The 20,496-nt window shown below is 51.3% G+C and overlaps 1 protein-coding gene across 1 annotated transcript in view; it reads right to left on the bottom strand.

Annotated features, from left to right (window-relative positions):
- Positions 1–5,257: 5,257 nt before the first annotated feature.
- Positions 5,258–20,496, bottom strand: part of PLXNA4 (plexin A4) — a 404,508-nt gene continuing 389,269 nt past the window's right edge. The window contains exons 31-33 of the mRNA XM_081147021.1: positions 15,758–15,908; positions 6,462–13,815; positions 5,258–5,760 (exon numbers count right to left, since the gene is read on the bottom strand). Coding sequence (XP_081003147.1) covers positions 13,720–13,815; positions 15,758–15,908 — 247 coding nt within the window. The 3' untranslated portion in view covers positions 5,258–5,760; positions 6,462–13,719. The remainder of the gene's footprint in view (positions 5,761–6,461; positions 13,816–15,757; positions 15,909–20,496) is intronic.

Below are 20,496 nucleotides of genomic sequence, written 5' to 3'. Positions count from 1 at the left end.
TTATTTATTAATTATTATATTATTTTCCATTTGAACAACTGTAAACCTACTTTTCCCCATCCCTGTATATTCTTTCAGATTAGTGTTTTGGGTTTCTTCAGGTATATTCCCAGAAGTGGAATTCATGTGTCATACAGCAGTTCCAGTTTTAATTTTTTGAGGAAACTCCATACTGTTTCCCACAGTGGCTGCACCAGTCTGCATTCCCACCAATAGTGCACGAAGGCTCCCTTTCCTCGACACCCTCATCAACTCTTGTTGTTTGTTGATTTATTGATGATAGCCATTCTGACAGATGTGAGGTGATATCTCCTTGTGGTTTTAATTTGCATTTTTCTGATGAATAATGATGCTGAGCACCTTTTCATATGTCTATTGGACATTTGTATGTCCTCTTTGGAGAAGTGTCTACTCATGCGCTTTGCCCATTTTTAAATTGGATTGCTTGTTTTTTTGGTGTTGAGTTTTATAAGCTCTTTATAAATTTTGGATATTAACCCCTTATCAGATGTATCATTGATGAATATGTTCTCCTATTCAGTGGGTAGTGTTTTCATTTTGTTGATGGTTTCCAAACTAAAAACCTTTTAGTTTGATGTGGTCCCATTTGTTTATTTTTTCTTTTGTTTCCCTTGCCCAAGGAGATATATTGGCAAAAATATTGCTATAAGAGACGCCTGAGATTTTAGTGCCTATGTTTTCTTCTAGGATTTTTATGGTTTTGAGTCTAACATTTAAGTCTTTCATCTATTTTGAGTTTATTATTGTGTATGGTGTTAGAAGGTGGCCTTGTTTAATTTTTTTTTGCATGTATCTGTCCAATTTTCCCAATCCCATTTATTGAATAGACTATATTTATCCTATTGTATGTTTTTGCCTCCTTTGTCAAATATTAATTGACAACAGAGGCGTGGGTTTATTTCTGGGCACTCTATTCTGTTCCATTGATCCATATGCCACTACCATGCTGTTTTGATTATGATGGCTTTGTAGTATAGTTTAATATCAGATAGCATGATTCCTCTTTGTTCTTCTTTCTCAAGATTGCTGTGCTTATTTGGGGTATTTTGTGGTTGCACATAAATTTTTGGAATATTTATTCTATATCTATGAAATACAACATTGGTATCTTGATAGGAATTGTATTGAATCTATAGATTGCCTTGGGTAGTGTGAACATTTTAATGATGTTAATTCTTTCTATCCAAGAACATGGTATATGCTTCCACTTATTTAAATCTTCTTCAATTTCTTTCTTCAGCATCTTATAATTTTCTGAGTACAGGTCTTTTATATCCTTGGTTAAATTTATCCCTAGTCATTTTATTAGTTTTTTATTTTTTGGTGCAATTGTACAAGAAATTGTTTTCTTAGTTTTTTTTTTTTCTGATAGTTCATTATTGGTATATAAAAATACAACTTATTTCTGGATATCTATTTTGTACCCTGTTACTTTACTAAATTCATTTATCAGTCCTAGTAATCTTTCGATAAATCTTTAGGGTTCTCCATATAGAGTATCATGTTATCTGCAAATAATGACAGTTTTACTTCTTCCTTTCCAATTTGGGTGCCTTTTATTTTTTTTTCTTGTCTGATTCCTTTGGCTAGGACTTCAGCTACTATGTTGAATAAGAGTGGTGAGAGCAAGCAACCCTGTCTTGATCCTGATCTTAAGGAAAATGCTTTTAGTTTTTTGCCCAGTGAGTATGATGCTGGCTTTGGGTTAATCATATATGGCCTTTATTACATTGAGGAATGTTGCCTCTATTTCCACTTTGCTGAGAGTTTTTATCATAAATGGGTGCTGGATTTTATCAAATGCTTTTTCTACATCGATGGGTATGCTAATGTGATTTTTATCTTTAATTTTGTTTATATGGTGTATCACATATATTGATTTGTGGATATTGTACCAACCTTGTATCCTTCTGGGTGCTCACACACCATTGTAGTGTGGCAGGGTCTCAGGAGTTGTCAGGGTGAGGCCAGCAAAATTTATGAGGCCCAAACAGACCTAGATTTGGCCATGTGAAGGCAGGGCTCTGCAGTGGGTCAAGTGTGCAAGTGAAAAATGGTCCCTGTCCTAGAGCCACACAACTCAGTTTGTCCCAGATTCTACCAGGAGTCCAGTATCAGCAGGGCAAGGCCACTGGAGTCAAGAGAGTGGGGCTAGTGGATCTTCCCTGAGGGGGACGGATTGGTCAGGTTTGAGGGAAGGTGGGAGGAGTGGCTCCCACCCCAATGCCACATAACTCAGTCACTGACACCCCCTGAGTCTGGTTTAGGCAACTGACTCCTTAGTAGGGTGCAAACTTTGCAGGGTACAGCAACAGGGATCACAGAAAGTGAGACTATTGCATTCCCCCAGGCTGATGCTGTAAGGAGGGGAGTGTTCCACCCAAGAAAGATGATGCCTGTGGTGTGGGAGAGGGAATCAGCACAGGGATCCTAGCATCTGTGCCTTCAGCTCTCTCTCCAGAGTCACAAACCCCAGTCTTTCTTCATGCAACTCTAGTCTGCTCTGTCCTACCTCCCCTGGAGCCCAGGGTAAGTGGCTGTGAATGGGACTTTGTGCGTTGGCCCTTTTAGAGGGTGTCTGTGTCTCTAGCAGACTCCCATTTCTCCCTGGAGTCTCTCTGGTGGACAGAATCCCTGCCAATTGTCACAGCCAGATGTTATGTGGGCAGTTCTTCTTGGCTCTGGTACTCTGGGCTGGGGAGCCCAGCTTGGGGTTGAAACCCCACTCTTCTCAGGGGGAACCTTTGCAGCTAAGATATCCCTTCGGAATCTCAGCCACCACTCACATCTCTGCCCATCCTACCAGTCTCGATGTGGCTTCTGTAAGTCCTTGGTTATAAAACTTCTCAGCTAGTCTTCAGTTGGGTATTCAGGATGATTGTTCTACATCTGAGTTGTAATTCCAGTTTGGTCCTGGGAGGGGGTGAGTGTAGCTTCCACTTACTGTCACCATCTTGGATCTCCTAAGGGTTTTAAGGGATTCCTTATTGTGCTGTGTGTCCCACCTTAGCCTTGACCTACGTTTCATCCCCAGCTGTTTCCATAGCATCCAGGTGGCATGCATGTGTAGCCTGACAGCATCTGCTTTAGGGACAGACACTGTACCCCCTTGCCTTCTGCCCCAGGGCTCTTCTGCTTCTACCATAGGAGTCACTGGAGTGTGGGGGGATCACTTAGTTATTCCTACAGACTTGCAAACCTAAGCGCCTGAGGGAATGGACAGCCCATGGGTAACCCTTGAGCAATGGGGGATGGGAGCCAGGGCACACATTCTGAGATGTGCTCTACAGTTCCTAGAGCCTGAGGAGGATTGCTTCCCCCTGCTCACGATGGGTACCGGCTTGATCACACCCCCTTGAATTGGCTTGTCTTCCCTCCACTACCCCCACTCCTGTTCTCAGGACCACTTCCCAAAATAAACCATCTGCTCCCAAGCCATTGTCTCAGGCACTCATCATTTTTAGTTACCCATGTCTGTATTTTATTGGGAAGCTCTATGCTATACTTGCATTTTAGGATTTGGACTGTTGAGAGAGTCTTGCTCTCACTACTTCACTCATCTAACAGACACATTTTTAGAGCAATACTCTATGCTGAGTGCCATCCTCCAAACTAGGGCTAGAGAGAGATAACACGGGGTTTTCCTTCAGGAGGCTGTCACTCAAGGCTAAGAGCTACCATTAAAAACTTACAGGACGTCAGGACCTGCTCTAAGTGCTTTATAATCCTTACGTCCTGATTCCCTCAACAGCTCTCTGTTAGGAAGGTGTTACTGTTCTCACCATTACAGAAGAGAAAAACCAAGTTTGGAGGTGGCGAGGAACTGGCTCCAGGTAAGAGGGCAGGGCGGTGTTGGGCAGGGTCCTCACCGTTACCCTAGCCAGGGAACGTATTCAGGTTATAAAATGAAGACTGGGAAACTGGTTTTGGGGATTGAAGCCATCACTGGACAGGCGAGGGCTCGCTCACACAGTTCGGAGTCCATGGCCTATCCAGCCTGTGTTGCCAATGGGAATTCACAAAGTAGAGGCAAACTACGTGGAAAGAGGTGAGAGGGGCCCTGTGGAGTTGGGGGCAGTGCAGGCAGGCACACTGAGGGAGACATCATAATCTGGCCCTTTAAATTGGGGACACAGGATGTGCCCTGGTGAATGGGGCCCAGAGCACACCCCTAGTGACCTACCAGTGTTCTTTTCTTGACCTCTCTGCTTCCTGTTCCCCCAGGCCCTGCCCTTGCATTGCTCGAGTTAGATGGGCTTCACCAGGGAATTGTGGGGGGCTTGGAAGGTGGGGGAGTGACTCAGGATAGGTTTAGAGAAAGTGATTGGTACAGAGGTCACCTCCCTGTCTCCATTTACCCTGCTGGCCCCGGAGCAGCTATACCAAACCAGGGGAGGCTTTGACTTCAATGCCGGCTCTCTTCCCTGCAAAAGAGAGCCACTAGCTGCCACTCAAAGAATTGTTTCCTAAAGATAAGATATTCATGGAAGGGTGTGGCCTAATATAGAAAATAATGGGAGGCATGCTAGGGACAGTGAAGATAACCTAGAGACCCACTTTAAAGCTGATTGCTTTCTCCTAGCCCTGCTCCCTTTGTCCCTCCCTCCACCTGTTCGTGATCGACAGAGCACTCGCTCTGTGCTGGGCACTTGCGAAGCTCGGGTAACATGAATTCAATCAATATGGTCTCTGCCCTCAACAATCTCACAGTCAAACAATAACAAATACATATTTCATAAGGTGCTAGATATTTACTTTTTGGCAATGAATAAATAAGGCATCTGTTATAGACTGATCTGTGTTCCTCCCATATTCAGCCCTAACTCCCAATGTGACTGGATTTAGGGTCTTCAGGGAGTAATTAAGGTTAAATGAGGTCATAAGAGTGGGGTACTGATCTGATAGGACTGTTGCCCTAATGAGAAGAGACAGCTGCGGTCTCTCTCCACACATGTGCAGAGGAAAGACCATGTGAGGAAACAGGCCATTGCGTGCAAGCCAGGGAGAGAGGTCTCACTAGAGACCAACCCTGGCATCTTGACCTTGGACTTCCAGCCTCCAGAGCCGTGGGAAAAGAAATGTCTGTGGTTCAAGCTGCCAGTCTGATATTCTGCTCTGGCAGCCCAAGCTGACTAATACGGCACGCACTCTAAATTTGTTACGGAGGCCCCAGGCCTGATCTGCTGTTTCGTTTGTACAATATCATTTTTATGAGTAATAACAATACTCCATGTATGTATGACCCTTTATAGTGCACTGTGTTTTTATCACTTTAATTATCTTAATCTCCCCTCCCCATAATCTCCTGGGTTTTGCAGAGCAGCTAGAACTATCTTCAGTTTATGGATAGGAAATAGGATCACAGAGAAGTGATGCTGTGGGTCCTGGGGGCTGATGGTGATACGAGATCATGTAGGTAAAGGCGTCTGAGGGCACGGCAGGAACTTAGCCGTGTGTGGAATCCCAGTCCGCACCGTCACAGCGAGGTCACTGTCGCACCGCAGCCTGCCTCACTATTTAGGAGCAGGGAAAACACCTTCCTGTTCGTTTCTGTGTGGCTGGGTCATGATCACTCATTCCAGCTTTTCCCCATAGGTGTCCTCTGTCCCCGCGTTGCCCCATGGTTGAAGGTGTCGTTTTCTAGAGGCTGCAGCTTCTCGGTCCCATTGCTGAGTGTGGCCTCTTCCTGGGTCGCCCCTCGTATCTCAGAAGGGAGCTCTTCCGGAACACAGGGGAGAGCTGTGGGCAAGGCTAGGATTCAGCCCTGTGGACACGCGCCAGCTCCCCTCCTGCTCCTGCTCTCAGGCCCCAGAGGTCCCATCCCAGTGGACACTATTCTCTCCTCTCCCCTCAGGGGCTCTGCTCGAAGGCCCGAGAAGCCTAAGGGTAGGAGGTTGGAAGGAAGCAGGGAGGCAGGGGAAGGAGTGCTGAAAGTTTGGTCAGCCTTGGGCGTCTCCATGGTCTGTCTCCCCCCCCCCCCACTCCTTTCCCATCTTCCTTCCTCTCCCCTCGTCCACTTTTCTACTTGCCTATCTCCTTCCTCGACCTGCTCCCTTCCACTTTCCACTTTGAGTACGGGAACACTGGGATTGCATGGCGACTGCTCCATCCACTCCCCTGAGGCTCACAGAGGCAAGTATCTGTCCAGGGGCAGCCGGCTGAGTGACAGCAGAGGTCACAGCTCTCCTGGGCCCAGGCCAGGGCTGATGCTGCCCCGAGGGCATTTGCTCCCCTCTTCCCCCCGCCACCTGGAGGCCCCCAAGGCCATAGGCTGGAGCGTGTGGCAGGTCAAGCTGCGGTCTGCGTCCTTGCTCCCTTCCTCCCCCTCCCCCATCCCATGCTCTTCCCCTCCCTCTTCTGGTTCTCCCCCAGAGACGGAATTGGGTTCAACATCTCCACCCTCTATCAAAGCAGGGAAGGGGGCTGATAACACCACTTACATCAGGTGTAGCTGGCCAAGGAGACCTCAAGCAGGGGTGGCAGGCTGTCCCCCCAGAGCCGATGCTCAGGGCTAGTGTGAGCCTGGAGGGCTGTGCTGAGAGGGGCTCAGAGGCCGGTCGGGCTCCAGACAGCAGCGATGTCTGCTGACCATGGCCCTGGCTGGTGACACGTGCCTCTCCCTGCCTCAGCATCATCGCTTCTGGAGGCGTCTGCTTTGTAACTGAGGACAGAGGCTTAAGGAAAAAGATGCATCTCTGATGGCTGAGTTTAGACATTGCGTAGTTGGAGAGAGAAGGAGCCGTATCTCTACAACTCGGGGGCCGTCACCGCCTACACAGGGACAGCCGTCTCCCCGCCCCCTTCCAGCCAGTCACAGGAACAAATACCCAAGATTCCAAGCGGAATTATTATTTTTTAATAAACTTTATTCTATATTACAAATAAGTTTTTTTTTTTTTGTTCTGAACTGCAAAATAGGAATGCCTTATATTTACATACACAGGTATACAATTAATTATAACAAAGGTACAGGAGCTTGCCTTTACCAAGTTACAACTGGGCTCCAATTGAAATAGCATAGGTTTCCTTTTTAAAAACTTTTTTTTTAAAATCTTTTTTTTTAAATCTTACTAGGATACTCTTCTTTAAAAATCAAAACCAGAAGACCCTTATCCTCTAATAGATTTTACCCACCTATCTCTGAGGCTCGTTATAACACTGTTGTCTAAAGATATGTTCTGCTTGGTTCTAAGGGTCAGTGTTCAAAGTGGGAGCTTTGTGGAAACAGAAGTGGGGTGGGGCTGGAACGGGGTGACTGGGGCCCCTGCCTGTCCCTTGAACCACCCATTCTTCCTGTCCTTTCCCTCCTCCCCCCTCTAGTACTGGAGAGTTAACTCTGGGTCATCTGACCAGACAGACTCCTCTCCCCCATGCCTGTCGCCGAGCCACTGTCTGTCGTGGTACCCTGGAGTTGCTGGTCGCTATGGTAACCTGGCAGAGCCCTACTAGACGTGATAGGCTGGTCCCTACAAACTAAAGCGGGGAGGAGGGCGGCTGCATCCAAGCCTGCCTTCCCAGCTCAGGGCTTGGGTTCTGGTTCTTGGTCAACGCAGCCAGCACACGGCTAAGCCAGGACCCAGGGCCTCGCGGCCACTAGGGCCCCACAGGGAGTTTTGGAGGGAGGGTTGTCCACCCTAAAATGCAAAGTCATTGGTTTCCAAATGGAAACAAGATTCTTTGAGGTAAACTAGCTTTTCCTTTTAAAGAACGGAAGGTTTGACGAGCCAACAAGCTGACGGGAACATCGGGGAAGGGAGAGAGGAGAACACACGAGGACACGCACCCCATCTTGGTCATGGGCCTGAACTGCGTTCACTAGTCCTGTCCGGGAAAGTGGTCCGGGTTTCTTAGTGCCCTTTGCATTGCTTTTAACATATCCTCGGTTCTGAATTCTACAAAATGTGCTTGAGTCGGAAGATCAAAGATACTAGCAAAAGAAGTTCTAAGTCCAGGTAAAGAACCCCATGGGAGATGAGCTGCATAGACCTGTCTACTTGCCAAGAGCATGTGCCTTCTTGAGGGGGGCGCTGGGGCCCCTCCATGACCAATCCCTAGCAGGGTCTCCCTGCTTTGGGGAAGCTGATGAGAAATGGGCAGGATTCAGCAACATTAGGGGCAGCCCAGAGCCAAAGCTGGACAGAGTGAAGGGGTGGAGTGGCGGGAATGTGGGGCTCACCAGACCCAGGACACCCGCCAGGCCCACCTCACTCTCTCTGCCAATACAAATACTAAACTCTTCTGATTCATTAAGGTTTTTTGTTTTGTTTTGTTTAGGTTTGTTTGCTTTGGGGAGGTCACTAGTATACTCCAGGAATTTAATTGGGCCTCTAATAAGTATGCATTACTTTTACAACCAAAAAATCCTATGTATTTTATAAAGTTGGATACTCTCCCTAATAAAAAATAATTTTATTGGAGAGCAAAGACTTTTAGTAAAAAAAAGAAAAAAAAGAAAAAGGTCTCTCTTGAATGTCTGAAATTTTACTGCAGAGACTCCTTTCTGAAAAAGAGGAACAGACACTGTTTCCCGGGGAGGGTTTTGCCAGCCTCCGAGCACCAGGAGGAGAGGTTTGCAGTAGGCCAGCCTCTCAGGAGCTGCCTCTTCGACGTCACCTGTGGCTGTGCCTCAGCCTCCCACCTCGTTTGCTGTACCTGTGGGGGTGACGTGGCGGTGACGTGCCCGTGATGTGGCAGGAGGCAGGGAGAAGGGGTAGCATTGCGGGCTCAGGCCATCAGAGGGGCAGCTTCGGGGGGATGCTTGCCCTGGCACGTCCACAGCCAGGACAGGTCCCGACCCGCTTCTGGAACAACATGGGGAGGCTCTCCTTGCCCCCCTCACAGTCAGGTACAGTTTCCTTTCTCCCTCCCGGCTAGTAATTTCGACCTTATACCCACGCATAGGCTCTCTCCTTAATCTTGAGCACTTAAAATATATAGATAAAAGATAAACAATTACAAAGCCTTAAATAAACAGGCCACATCCAGTTTCAAGGAAAAGGCAGGAGGTGGGGGACAGGGGTCCGCGGTCACCTGTCCTGAGGGCTGGTGGGACGAGTGAGGGGCTGAGAGGAAAGGCCCAGAGGGAGCCGGGCTCTGCCTGGCTGGGTGTGGGGCAGGGGCGTCTTCTCTGGGGACATGTGGGGACTCTGGTACCTGGAGATTACTTATGCACAGAAATGCCTCTCAGAGACACGGGAGCTGGGGCTGCTGTTGCGGGGCCCATTCCTGGAGGGGCCGGGAGAGGGTTGCCAAGGGGCCTTCTGCCTGCCGAGAGCTTCCCTCCGTCTTCCCTCCCTCCTTGCTCTCTGCGAGGCAGGAAGGTTTGTTCCTGATTAACAATGATTAACTTTGACCTTCACTCGCTTAGGTAGTTGACTTTGCATCCTGTGAAGCCAAAGGAAGTGTCCCCTGAGGGTCCCGAGAAAGGAGCCAGTGGGAAGCGGGGCTTTCCTTTTAGGTGAAAGCAAGCGGTCCTTTAGGCTTCTGGCCACGTCCATCGGCAGGGCCTGCCTGGGGCCTAGTGTGGAGGGCATTCAGGATGTCACTGCTGTGGCTCCTCTGAGGGGGCCCGCGGAGCCTGGCGGGGTGAGGGAGCCCCCTCAGGGGGCAGTGTTGGGGGCATGGGCCTGAGGCAGTCAGGGGGCTGGGCTGTGAGGGCAGAGCTGCCCATAGGGGGCTCAGTGGCTCTGGGACTTTAGTGGACATATGGCCTTGGGGCAGAGGCTACACGTGCAGGAAGCAGGAAAGGGGGACAAACTCAGAAGCCAGACATGCAGGGGGACATGAGCACAAGGACATTGGCTTGGGAAAGTGACGGGGGGGGGGGGGGGTGGTTCTGGGACAGAACATGGACATTAACCCCAGGCTGCGAGGTGAGAGCTGGGCCTCAGGGGACAAGGTCAGAGACCTCACCGACCGGCAACCCCCCCTCTGCCTGGGCACAGGCCCGGACAGTCTGCCTCAAACTTTGGAATTTATTGAAAATGATTCTCTCTCAAGCACCTGGGGCCTCACTCACACTCCAGGGGCTCTTATGGGTGTGCGTGTCATTCTGGGGGTGTGAACGCACCTTGGCCTGTGGGACACTCAGGTGATCCCCAAATTTAAAACTACATTGAAAGAAGAAGGCAAGAAAAAGTATTTTCCTGAGGAAGTAACTGACACGATAGCCAACTTCACTTAATGGCACTATTTATAGGTACCAACAAATGTAGGGTCTCTCCTTACCGGAAGGACACAGTGGCAAAGCCCATACCTGGGTGGACTTGTGCCACCCCCCAAAAAATGACCCATCTGCAGCTTCTGCTTACCCATTTTCTTATGTTCAGGACCCCACAAAGCTCCCCCATTTCCCACCCTTACCAGCCCTCAGCCCATCTCCCCCCATTTGAAAACCCTTGCCTAACCCAGGTTAGTTACTTGGACTGCATCATCTCCTGGTACCATTTTGACCTTGGTGCCAGGGGAGGTGAGGGGAGAGTGGTCCTTTCTCTCCTGCTCTCTGCCCAGGACTCAGGAGTCATATAAAAGTCCCACCTTAGACAGAACTGTGACCCTGCTAGTGAACTGTGATAGAGAGAATAGCCTTAGGGGACCCCCTTTTTATAGGCCTGAGTCAGGTGTGTGTGCCTCCCCATGCCGCCTGGGCAGCTCTCTGGCTGGCCAGGAGATGAGGGACCCCAAGGGCAGTTTTGGAGAGATCTGGGGAAAGGACAGCTTTTGGACAACGCCACCTTGCCTTTGCTTTGAAGCTTATCACACGTGCACCAAGAATCCAAACAAAAGAAATGGAAAGCTAACAAACAGCAAAAGGAAATAATTTTGACGGGCAGATGGGTTGTGGCTCTGCGTGACTGTCCTATTTCTCTGTCCCCAAGCAGGCCACAGGGTCTGCAGGCAGACAGAGCACCGGCGACAAACCCTCCCGCCAAGTAAAGTAAAACCTGCCTGAGCTCCTCCCTCGGGAGAAACAGGAGGGCGAGCCACTCGGGCCTTCTCTCCCCTTCGCCCCGACATTCGTGTTGCTCTGAGGTGTTCAGAGTTTCTCACATAACGAAAACATGGAAAAAAAGTTCTGTACCGCAAAGGAACAATGCCAGCAATAACCGTCCAGTAAAAAATAAAAGCTGCAGCAGAACCATGATAAGTCTTTTTTTTTTCTGCTTGTTCATTTTTTTCTCTATCTGTGCAAAACTTAAAAAATAATTCAAAGCACACTCACTCCTATGCACGCTCACACACACGCACAGCTTCCATTCAGCAAATCTGTGTTAAATATGTTTGTGTCTCTCTCCTCCCCAACCCTTGACATGTGCAAAAATATCTTAGTGGCCGAGCTGCCCCCTCCTGCCACCTCCCACATGCTTCCCTCCTGGCCTGCCAGGGCGCCTGGCTTCTTGGGAGAAAATCAAATGACCGGGGTAGAAATTCCATGCTTCTTCACCTGGCACTTCATTTGCCAAAACCTTTGGTTATTTTGCCCCCTCGACATGCATCTTTCCTCATCTCCCCCTTCCCGTGGGTTAGGTTTCTTGCGTTTTGTCCACTGTATGCCCTCCCTGATGCCACGTGATGCCCTGCTCTGGGTCACCACTCATGTCCAGGCCTCCCTCGGCCTGTGACCACCCTGATTTCCTACAGACAGGTGACCTCTTGTGCACCCACCAGTGCTCAGCATAGAAAGCAAGTGATAAAATGTCCCAGAGCTGCAGGGTGAGCTGATGAACAAGGGTAGAGAAGGGAAAGAAACATTTCAAAATCCCCCTACACAGGACAAGAAATCCTTCTGAGCTCTCTGCCTAGGCCTGGGGCAGACACACACACGCACACACACACACAAACATGTGCACGAGTGTGTGTACATGAGCTCTCACACATGCACGCATATCCATATCCAAAGGGGTGAGTGTTCGCAAAAGTACAAGATGCTCCACAGACTGTTGGAAATGATGTGGTTCCTTCCCCTTTCCACGTGGGGATGTGTGACCCTGGGGGTGACATGGCGAGACTCATCCCCAATCCCACCTCCAGCGACGCTTTTCCTTGTCTCCCGGAGTGGTGGACAACAGGACACCAGGGCTGCCAGGGGGGATTCTTGCTTGTGGTGGGAGATAGCCCAGATGGCCTCCAAGGTCCCTTCAAGATCCCAGGTTTCCAAGGCCCTCCTTAGAGCATCTCTCCCTACAGCCCCTGCGCACCTAGAATGCATGTCTGAGCACACAGTTACCTGGCTGGCAAAAATGATGTATCCGTAGATGGAAGGACAGATGGAGAGACAGGTGCCAGGGCTGAGGTCAGTTGTCTGTTCCTCCCCCCATTTCTGGCCGTGTCTTTCAACTTGACTTTTCGGTCTTCCCAGACATGACAAGCCAGGGGCTGAGTTTGGCTGGCATTTTGGTTGGTCTCTATGAGGCTGTGCATTTCTTTCAATGATGACTGATAAGAGATGAAGGAGGAAAGTGACCAAAGAGACAGCTGAGATGTTGATGAAATAATTCCCCGGGAGGTCTGGACAGTGCAGTGACAAAGTTATCTGTATAGCGATGGCCCTGGATTCTGTCATTCTGCCAGGGGACAGAGGCTAGGCTGTCTGCCCCAGCCTTCTATAGAGTGGTCAGGAAGCATGGTGGAGACGGAGCCATGGAGCTGGCTGGAGGTAGAATCTCCCGGATGCCTGGATGCATGCTGCATTCTCTGTCTACCCTCAGTGAGCGAAGACCAAGGGGGATGGAGGTGCCTTCTCTGGACAAGGACCTGGCAATGGTACCTATGATTATGGTCATGATTCATTTGCACGTGGGAGTGAATGGAAAACAACACATTCAGCTTCCAGGGTAGATGAACTCTCCTCTTCTCCCATCCATGTTACCTTTCTGCCACTATGAGCCAGATTAGAAGGTTAGGCCTGTCCCATGGTGGAATGTAACTGCTCTTCTTTCTCCTGTCTGATTTCCACTGGCAGGGAAGGAGACTTGGCAGGCAGGTCCCTATGGGCATTTGGAAGAGCTCCAAGAAGGTTGGAAGGAGACAAGGAGGCCTCTGGATGCCAACCCAACAAGTGAGAGACAGCTCAGCTCACGGAGCACCTCCCAACTCATCCCCTGTCCCCAACTCCAGTTATATGCAGGAGGTCTGGCCTTTCTTCTCACAGTTGCAAAGGGATCATACCACTGACCGACCCCTTAGAGATGGAAACGTGGGAAGGGAGAGCCAGGCCCAGGTCTCCCCAGCAAAGATAATACTGAGTTCACTGCCTCTTCTCTAGGCCACGGTTCAGACCGATGGGAACGCTCTGGAAGTGGAAGGTGAAGTAGCAGCATAGAAACATCTTCTGTCCACGGCTCCTCATCCGTCTGTGGGCCCTGCTGCTGATGTGTGGGGTCAGCTGGGGAACAGCCCCTCTGGAATCTTCTGGTCGGGCCCCTCGCTGCAGGACCAGCCTTCCTGAACTGGCTGAGGGCTGGTGGCTTGATTCAATTATGTTGGCCAATTGAATCGACTGAAAGAGATTCAGTTGGGCAACTGAAAGAGAAGGGATCCAGGAAGGGGGGAGAGACAGAAAGAGGCAGAGAGAGAGACAGCGCTGCTCAGGGGATGCTGCTGACGCCAGTCGGAACTTGCACTTGGTAAAGATGATAATCTAGACTGAGGCACGGCTTGGTGTGTCCCTCCCTCCAGGGGGCCCTGGAAGGACGGTTCTCAGCTGTCTAAGCTCATGAGGGTTATGATTTGTTCTAGTTTGTAGGCCAGTTTCTGCTTCCCACACTGGTCATCGTGGTCCAGAGGCCCGAGGATCTGTAGAAGGGGCGAGAATGGGGAGGTTACCAGTTTGAATGCATATGTCTGTGTTCTTAGGGCACACACAGATGGGGCACATAGTCAGAGGTGTGGGAAAACATGTGCATGTGAAGATGCCACATACAGTTGCTGGGTAGACAGATAGCTTGAGTAACAGGGCTGGGGGAGTGGGGGGGGCATTCGGGCACGGGGTACACCTGTTTGCCAATGGGCACAGGATGCGAGCACATACATCAGCATGTCTGAATAAATGTGTACATTTTACTGCCCACGTAAGATAGCTGACAGTGGGCAGAAGACACCTGTGCACAGGTGCCCCAGTTACCTGCAGGTTAAACCTCAGACAGTCCCATACCCCAGTGTCTCGGGGAATGTGATTTTGTGGATATTAAAACATCCCCCCTCCCAATGAAGGAAAACCTTAACTCATTTGGCTTCACTTTGTCTATTAAGAAACAAATATCACTAGAAGCTTAATACATCTTAAGCGTTATTGGTCATTAATACCTAATGGATAATGTCTGCCAAAGGCTTTTCTGAGATCGGATGGTTGGTGGAGGACAGTGACAGCGAGCATTTGTGTTTGAATTTGACTCAGACTCAGGAGATGTGGGTTTGAATAAGGGGTCTGCCAGTTTCTAGCTGGACGATCTGGGATGAAACATGTAACCCCTCTGAACCCCATTTCCTCGTCTGAACTGTGTGGGAACTGCAAGCCCTGCTCTGGGCTGCTTCAGGAGAGAGGGTAAAGCCAGGCAGCATACATGAGTGTCCTTTGCACAGAGCCTGCTCCAGGAGGGGCGCACAGCAAATAGGGGTGGGGTCCACTGGGGCTGGGGCCAGAGGGGGCGGGAGCAGCTGGGGGAGGGCAGGAGAGATGGAGGAGGCTGAGGGCTTGAGGGGAGGCTCCCCGAGCTTTGGATTTCCTGGCCCAGTTCGCGTATTTTTAATTGGGGAAGAACATGATAGAGTTGCCAACTTCTTAGCTGGCCAAGAATACCCATTACCAGTACCAGCGTTTCATAAGGATGGGCTCTGTTAACCCCATCCTTGTAGGCAAGGGCACTTGTAGGCTGAGGAACTTTTCCTCCGAGATGAGTTAGCTGCACTCATACGCTGGGTACTCTGCATTGTCCCTGCTTCTGTCATGTGGCCACAGACAGGTGCACACTTTGTCCTGGGCCAGCACTGGCTGCAGGCTCCCATCGGGTCCCTTCCTCAAGGTGCCCATTGCTGGCTTCCCCTCCACCTGAGGTTGATAGCACTATGTGGGACATGAGGCCCTGCACCCTGTGGGGGCTCCTTCTTTCACCTGGGGTTCCTAGACCCTCTCTTGGGGACAAGGTTGGGAGGAGAGAAGCCAAGGCATAGAGAGGGTGGTCGTGCTGCTGCTCAGACACAGGGAGCCTGGACCTGAACCCACTTGGTCTAAGCTGGCATGGCCAAGAAAACTCCCATAAACACCTTTGTACAACCAGAAAGAAGGTGGTGCCTGCTGCAGCAGTGACCTCAGGTGAGGTTTTCCAACCAGGGAAGACAGCAAGTAAAAACGGATTCTATTCTGCTCTGTTCTGTATCTGTTCTGTTCTTTAAACTAGCCTAGCCTAGCCTAGCCTAGCATGCCATACCGTGTCATACCATGTCATACCATGTGGGCTGCCCATGGGGGAGGGATATTGCTCATTCAAAGAAAATTAGATCAAAGGGAGAAGTGGAAAAAATAGAGGGAATGGCAGGGAAGAAATAGGAAAAAGAGAGAAAAAGAAACAGTTGCTTGATCTATGTATCTGAGAAGCACAGGGGTACATGCAGGATGCATATATAGAATGGAAGGTTTCTAGTGTCTTTGCAGCACAGCCCCAAGTCCTGGTGACAGAGTGTCCCCAGCAGAGGCAGGAGGCATCTGGGATGGTGCTCTTGCCCAGCAGCAGGTGCTCACCTCCTCGCTGTACTTGCCCACGTAGGAGAAGATCTCCGAGAGCGCGCTCATGGTGTTGAACTCATTCATGTGCATCCGGGACTGCTCGGCCAGGTACGCATTCATGTCCTGGTCGCTGATGGCCGGCATCTTCCCGATGTCTGAATAATACCTGCCAGGGGTGGGTGGGGAAGAAGGCGGTTGGAGCTGTGCACATGGAGCAGAGGAGAGAGGGACACCACCGACACTGTGTCTGGGGCCGGCGAATGCCTGTGTGTGACCCCCTGGGGGTCACAGTGGGTACTCTCCCATCTGGGCTGCTGGGGCTGCCCAGGGAGAGCCCTCTGCAGCCCTGGATGCAGGAGGCACAGAGGGAGGGGATGTGGGGAGTGGATCACACACTGTCAGAGGGTGGACAGGGGTGGGACCAGGGGTAAGGAGGGGCCATTTCCCGCATCTGCTTTGCTCTCATCTAGGTCCAGTTGGTCTCTTGTGTCCCTCTAACACCCCTAGACATAAGAGTCCTCACACAGGCCCCAAAGATTCTTCCAAGCAATTGCTCTGCCATGATGTCCTCCCCTCCCTGGGGTTAGCCAGGAGGAGCTGGGGGTGGCTTGGGGACTGGAGCTGGCAGAAGGCAATCAGTCACTGTCACTTGCAGCTGTGCACTGCTGTCAACTGGTTAATTAGATGCCGGCATTTACATTTTTAATTTTTGCATTTTGACATTTTATAGCAAACCCCAACTCTCCTGCCAGAGGGGAACTGTGCAGTTTCCTAATGAGGAACCGAAGGGTCCAGTGTCCCAAAGACAGCCCCACCTACCCTCTCCCAGACACTTTCTGGATGTGAGCCACATAAATGGGGCCACAGGATGGGGTGCCTGCACAGGCAGGGCGGTGCGGAGGCAGGGGGAAAGCGCACCCAGAGTCCCTAAGAGATCTTCAGAGCTGGGGAAAGCAAGACTGAGGACCTAAAATAGAGGAGGGTGCGGGGACAGTCGCCAGGCCAGGGACTAGGGTGAGGCAAGCATTTGGGATACTATATTTTAGGAGAAGCTCTCACCCTCACCTGTGTAAATGCAGGTGACAATGACAGGCGCTGGGACTGGCTTGATCAGATAAGGCATTCTGGAAGCCCTGGTTCAGTCTCACCCGGGACCCCAGCCCTGTATCTCTCCCACGCCCCTCACTGCGCCGACCACGGCCCCATCAGTCTTGGTCCCCCACCTCCACCGCTCCCCAGCGGTGCCCAGGCGTTGGGTGACAGGCTGGCACAAGTGGCAGTCCTGTGCTACTCCAGTCATCACACTCAAGGCCTGCGGTGGGATGACAGTTGCTTCTGTGGCCGAGCGTTCCCTGGCCGGTGGGGCAGGACGGCTGTCTGCTCCGAGTCACAGCCGTGCCGTGACTGCAGATCCACCGTCCCGTTCTGTCTGGAAATGAGGAAGGCAGCGGGAGGGAGATGAGATCTGTGCCCTCTGGCAAGGGAAGGGGCGGCTGGAGAGAAACCCTGTCCCTCAGGAACCTGCCACGCAGACACACTCGCCAACTGCATTGTTGAGCTGATTGCATTTTGGCGGGAGGTCCTGGCCCGTGACATGCTGTCGAGATAGGCACAGGGACAAGAGCTTAATGAAATAGCGTTTCTCAGAGGATCCTGGGGCTCAGGCGAGGCCCTCCTGCCCAGTCTCATTGGACTTCCATCCTTCCCGGCCTTGTTTCAGCGTGGGGTCCTCTGCTCCCTGGTCCCTCCTCATCTTCGCAAGTCCAGGGACCTCAGCTCCTGTCCTGTCTCATTCTGGGTCCTGCACCCCACCCCACAACACCCTCAGGCTCCTCAGGGTTCTGGGTACCTTAATGACATTCCAGGTCTAAAAGTTCCAGCCAGAGACTCGATTCATGGCCACTGTTTCTGAGACACAATAAATGCCAATGTTCCATTTTATGGCGGAGACCCAGGGGTTTCAGCAGTGGCTCCCAGCCTGGCCACTCCCAAGGAGATTTCTGTCATTGTCCCCTCACAATTCCACGCCCACTGAGCAAAATGTGTTTGTCAGGTAAAAGGGATATGTTCTCAGGTCGCATTGGTAAAAAACATGAACAAATGACCTGAACTCGAGGCTAACTCAGCTGGAGGGTCCCGAGGCCCCTCCAGGCAGTTACACTCTGTCACCCCTGGGCAGTCAGAGTGACTGAACAAAGTGGCAACCAAGGTTCCCCCCCATAGGACATGACTGTCACCAGAAGCAAAGACCCTGCTGTTTCCGTTACCTGCCTGTGAATCTTTCACAGGTAGATGGATGGTTCTGTCAGACTTTTTGTGAACAGCACCGGGGCTCCCACTGCTGCCCTCCTGGTCCCTGGGGTATGTGAGACCCCAGGTTATGGACCACATCTTCATGGAGACAGCAGATGCCCACACTGTCCCTTTGCAATGGCTCGTAGCACACTGAAAGCCCAGTGCCTTTCTCCCAAGGGAATACTTAGGAAGTGTGTCTGCGTGAGAAGGAGGGGGTGGCGGGGCAGGGTTGAGAGTAGAGTGGGGAGAGGGCAGGGGCTGATCTCATCTGAAGTCGTGGTCCCGTGGTCCCGAGGCCCCTGCCTGGGCCCGCCTTGCGTATTCTCTCTAACCGTGAGGTCAGGTCCGCACTGAGCAGCCCCGTGTCTCCTCTGTTGCTCGTGTGTGGAGGGCCCTGGATCGGACCAGTGCACGCCTGGGACCAGAGCACTAGCCCACAAGTGGCCTGGCCACATGTTCTCATTCTCAGCATGTTCTAAATTGCTGACTGCGTAGCCACAGACAACGCAATGCCCTGGATGAGTGTGGGGCTTGCGGACCTGTCCCGCTCTAAGTGCTAAGTGCTAAGTGCCTGATGCTAAGTGGGCCCATCCTACCTGCAGGGTTTGGCACCCCTGCCATGACCTCTCTCTATTCCCCCCAGAGCTCTGTGCAGCCCCACCTTCTTGACAGCAGCTCTCGGACCCGATAATGACCCTGTCCTGGCATCTCTCCGCTGCATGCACAATTGCTTCCTTCTCAGCCTTTGCCATGCGGGCCTTTGGGCTGGGCTCCGCCACCCAGAAGCCTCATTGACTGTGAAGAATGCCACTATGCTCCGTTAATGAACTTCAACAAGTGTTCTTATCAGCTGGCTGTGCAGCAAGGCGGGGAAAGGTCGGCCCTGGCCCCTCTACTTGAACTTGATCCTTTGGGATTTCTGCCTGCGAGTCCTTCTTCAAAGAGACAGGTGCTCTCAAAGTCCCCAGAATGCCCCTGGCAGCTTATCGAGGAGGTCCAGGCCCCATCCCTGGCCTTGCCCAGCTTTCCTCGCTGCATCTACTCATACCAGGTGGATGCCTGCACCCTTGTGGTCCCTCAATCCGTCCTGGGGAGCTGCTCTAAAGGAAAGCGCCCCGGGGAGCTGGCTCCTCCACTGTCGCCACGTCGGCAGGGTTTCACATGTGCGGGCTTCTACGGGATGGGTGCGGTGTGTAAGGGTGGGTGTCTCATCTCTACATTTAGGATCAAGAAGGTGTTCTCCAAGCCCTGAACCCTTAGAGAAGAACAACGTGCTGTCGTTTCTTTAAACACCTCAAAGACAAAGATGAGACGTAAAAACACTGGAGCCTGGTGCTCCATTGTCCCCGGATACTTGCCTTTCAGGCCCTGCACACACACGTCTCCCCCGTGAATCATTCACTGACCTCACTCCCCGAACTCCCTCTGCTACGGCTTGTGGGGCTGGCCCGGCGCCTGTCTGTGTGTCCTTCACCACGACGGCCACAGGGAAGGGCCAAGTTTAATCTCTCCTGAGTGCCCAATGCACCCATGATGGATACCGTAAATGTTTGACCCGGGGATTAATGAACAAGTTAATGAAATGTCTATACTTCACCTCCAGTATTGCTCCCAGGGTGAACTGTCACCGCTTTACATTTTGAATAGATGGTTTCCTTAGGAGGCATATTTAAATATTTAAAATTCTTAACCTTTTCCATGCGGTGACACCTGTGATCGATGGCATCCATGTGTGTGACACGCCCCTACTCCAGTCCCAGTGGGCCAACTGTGACTCCGCTGCACTCATGCCTACGTGGAAAGCCTGTGACTGCGAGGGAGAGAGGCTAACGTGGCCCCAGGAACGACCTTGGAGCTCTTCCCTTTAAAACGAGAGGAAGTTACTGCCGAACATGAACATTTTACTGCTATTGGTAACGAAGCAGAAATCACAACTGATCATGACACACCAATTCGTGGTGGCAGCACGGTTGAGTTCAGCTCTGAAGATGAAGGTGGCAGTTGGTTGCTGCTGAGGAGCCAAGAGAATCTTCTCCTTTCTCTAGATGTGGCCACGAGCCAAAGCCCTAACACCTGGACGGAGGCAGTGAAGACTAAAAGTCACAGTGGGGCCACTGACCATCAGCACTGCAAGGTATTTGGAGGCAGAAATGGGGTGGAATAATGGGACAGAGGGTGGGCAGAAGGACTCCTAGGAGATACAAACCAGCAGAGGTGTGAGAAAGTCATCCAGGCTGGTCAACCAACGGAGTGACAAGGCCTCCCGAACCCATATGCTTTCCACCCTTGTATAGAGAGGGCCAGCCAGGGAAACCCTGGCTTTTGGCTGTGATGGGACAGAGGCTTCTCCAAACGTGTGTGGGATGCAGTGAGTTATTGAGCCTGAGTCCTGTGCAGGCTGCCTGCGAGCTCCCAGCAGCCAGGCACTGAATTCAGAGGTGGGAGAACCACAGCCACAA

Source organism: Miniopterus schreibersii, assembly GCF_964146895.1.
Source record: "Miniopterus schreibersii genome assembly, chromosome: 9".
NCBI lineage: Eukaryota > Metazoa > Chordata > Mammalia > Chiroptera > Miniopteridae > Miniopterus > Miniopterus schreibersii.
Note: the sequence above shows the minus strand (reverse complement) of the source record. Positions and strands in the feature narration are given on the sequence as shown.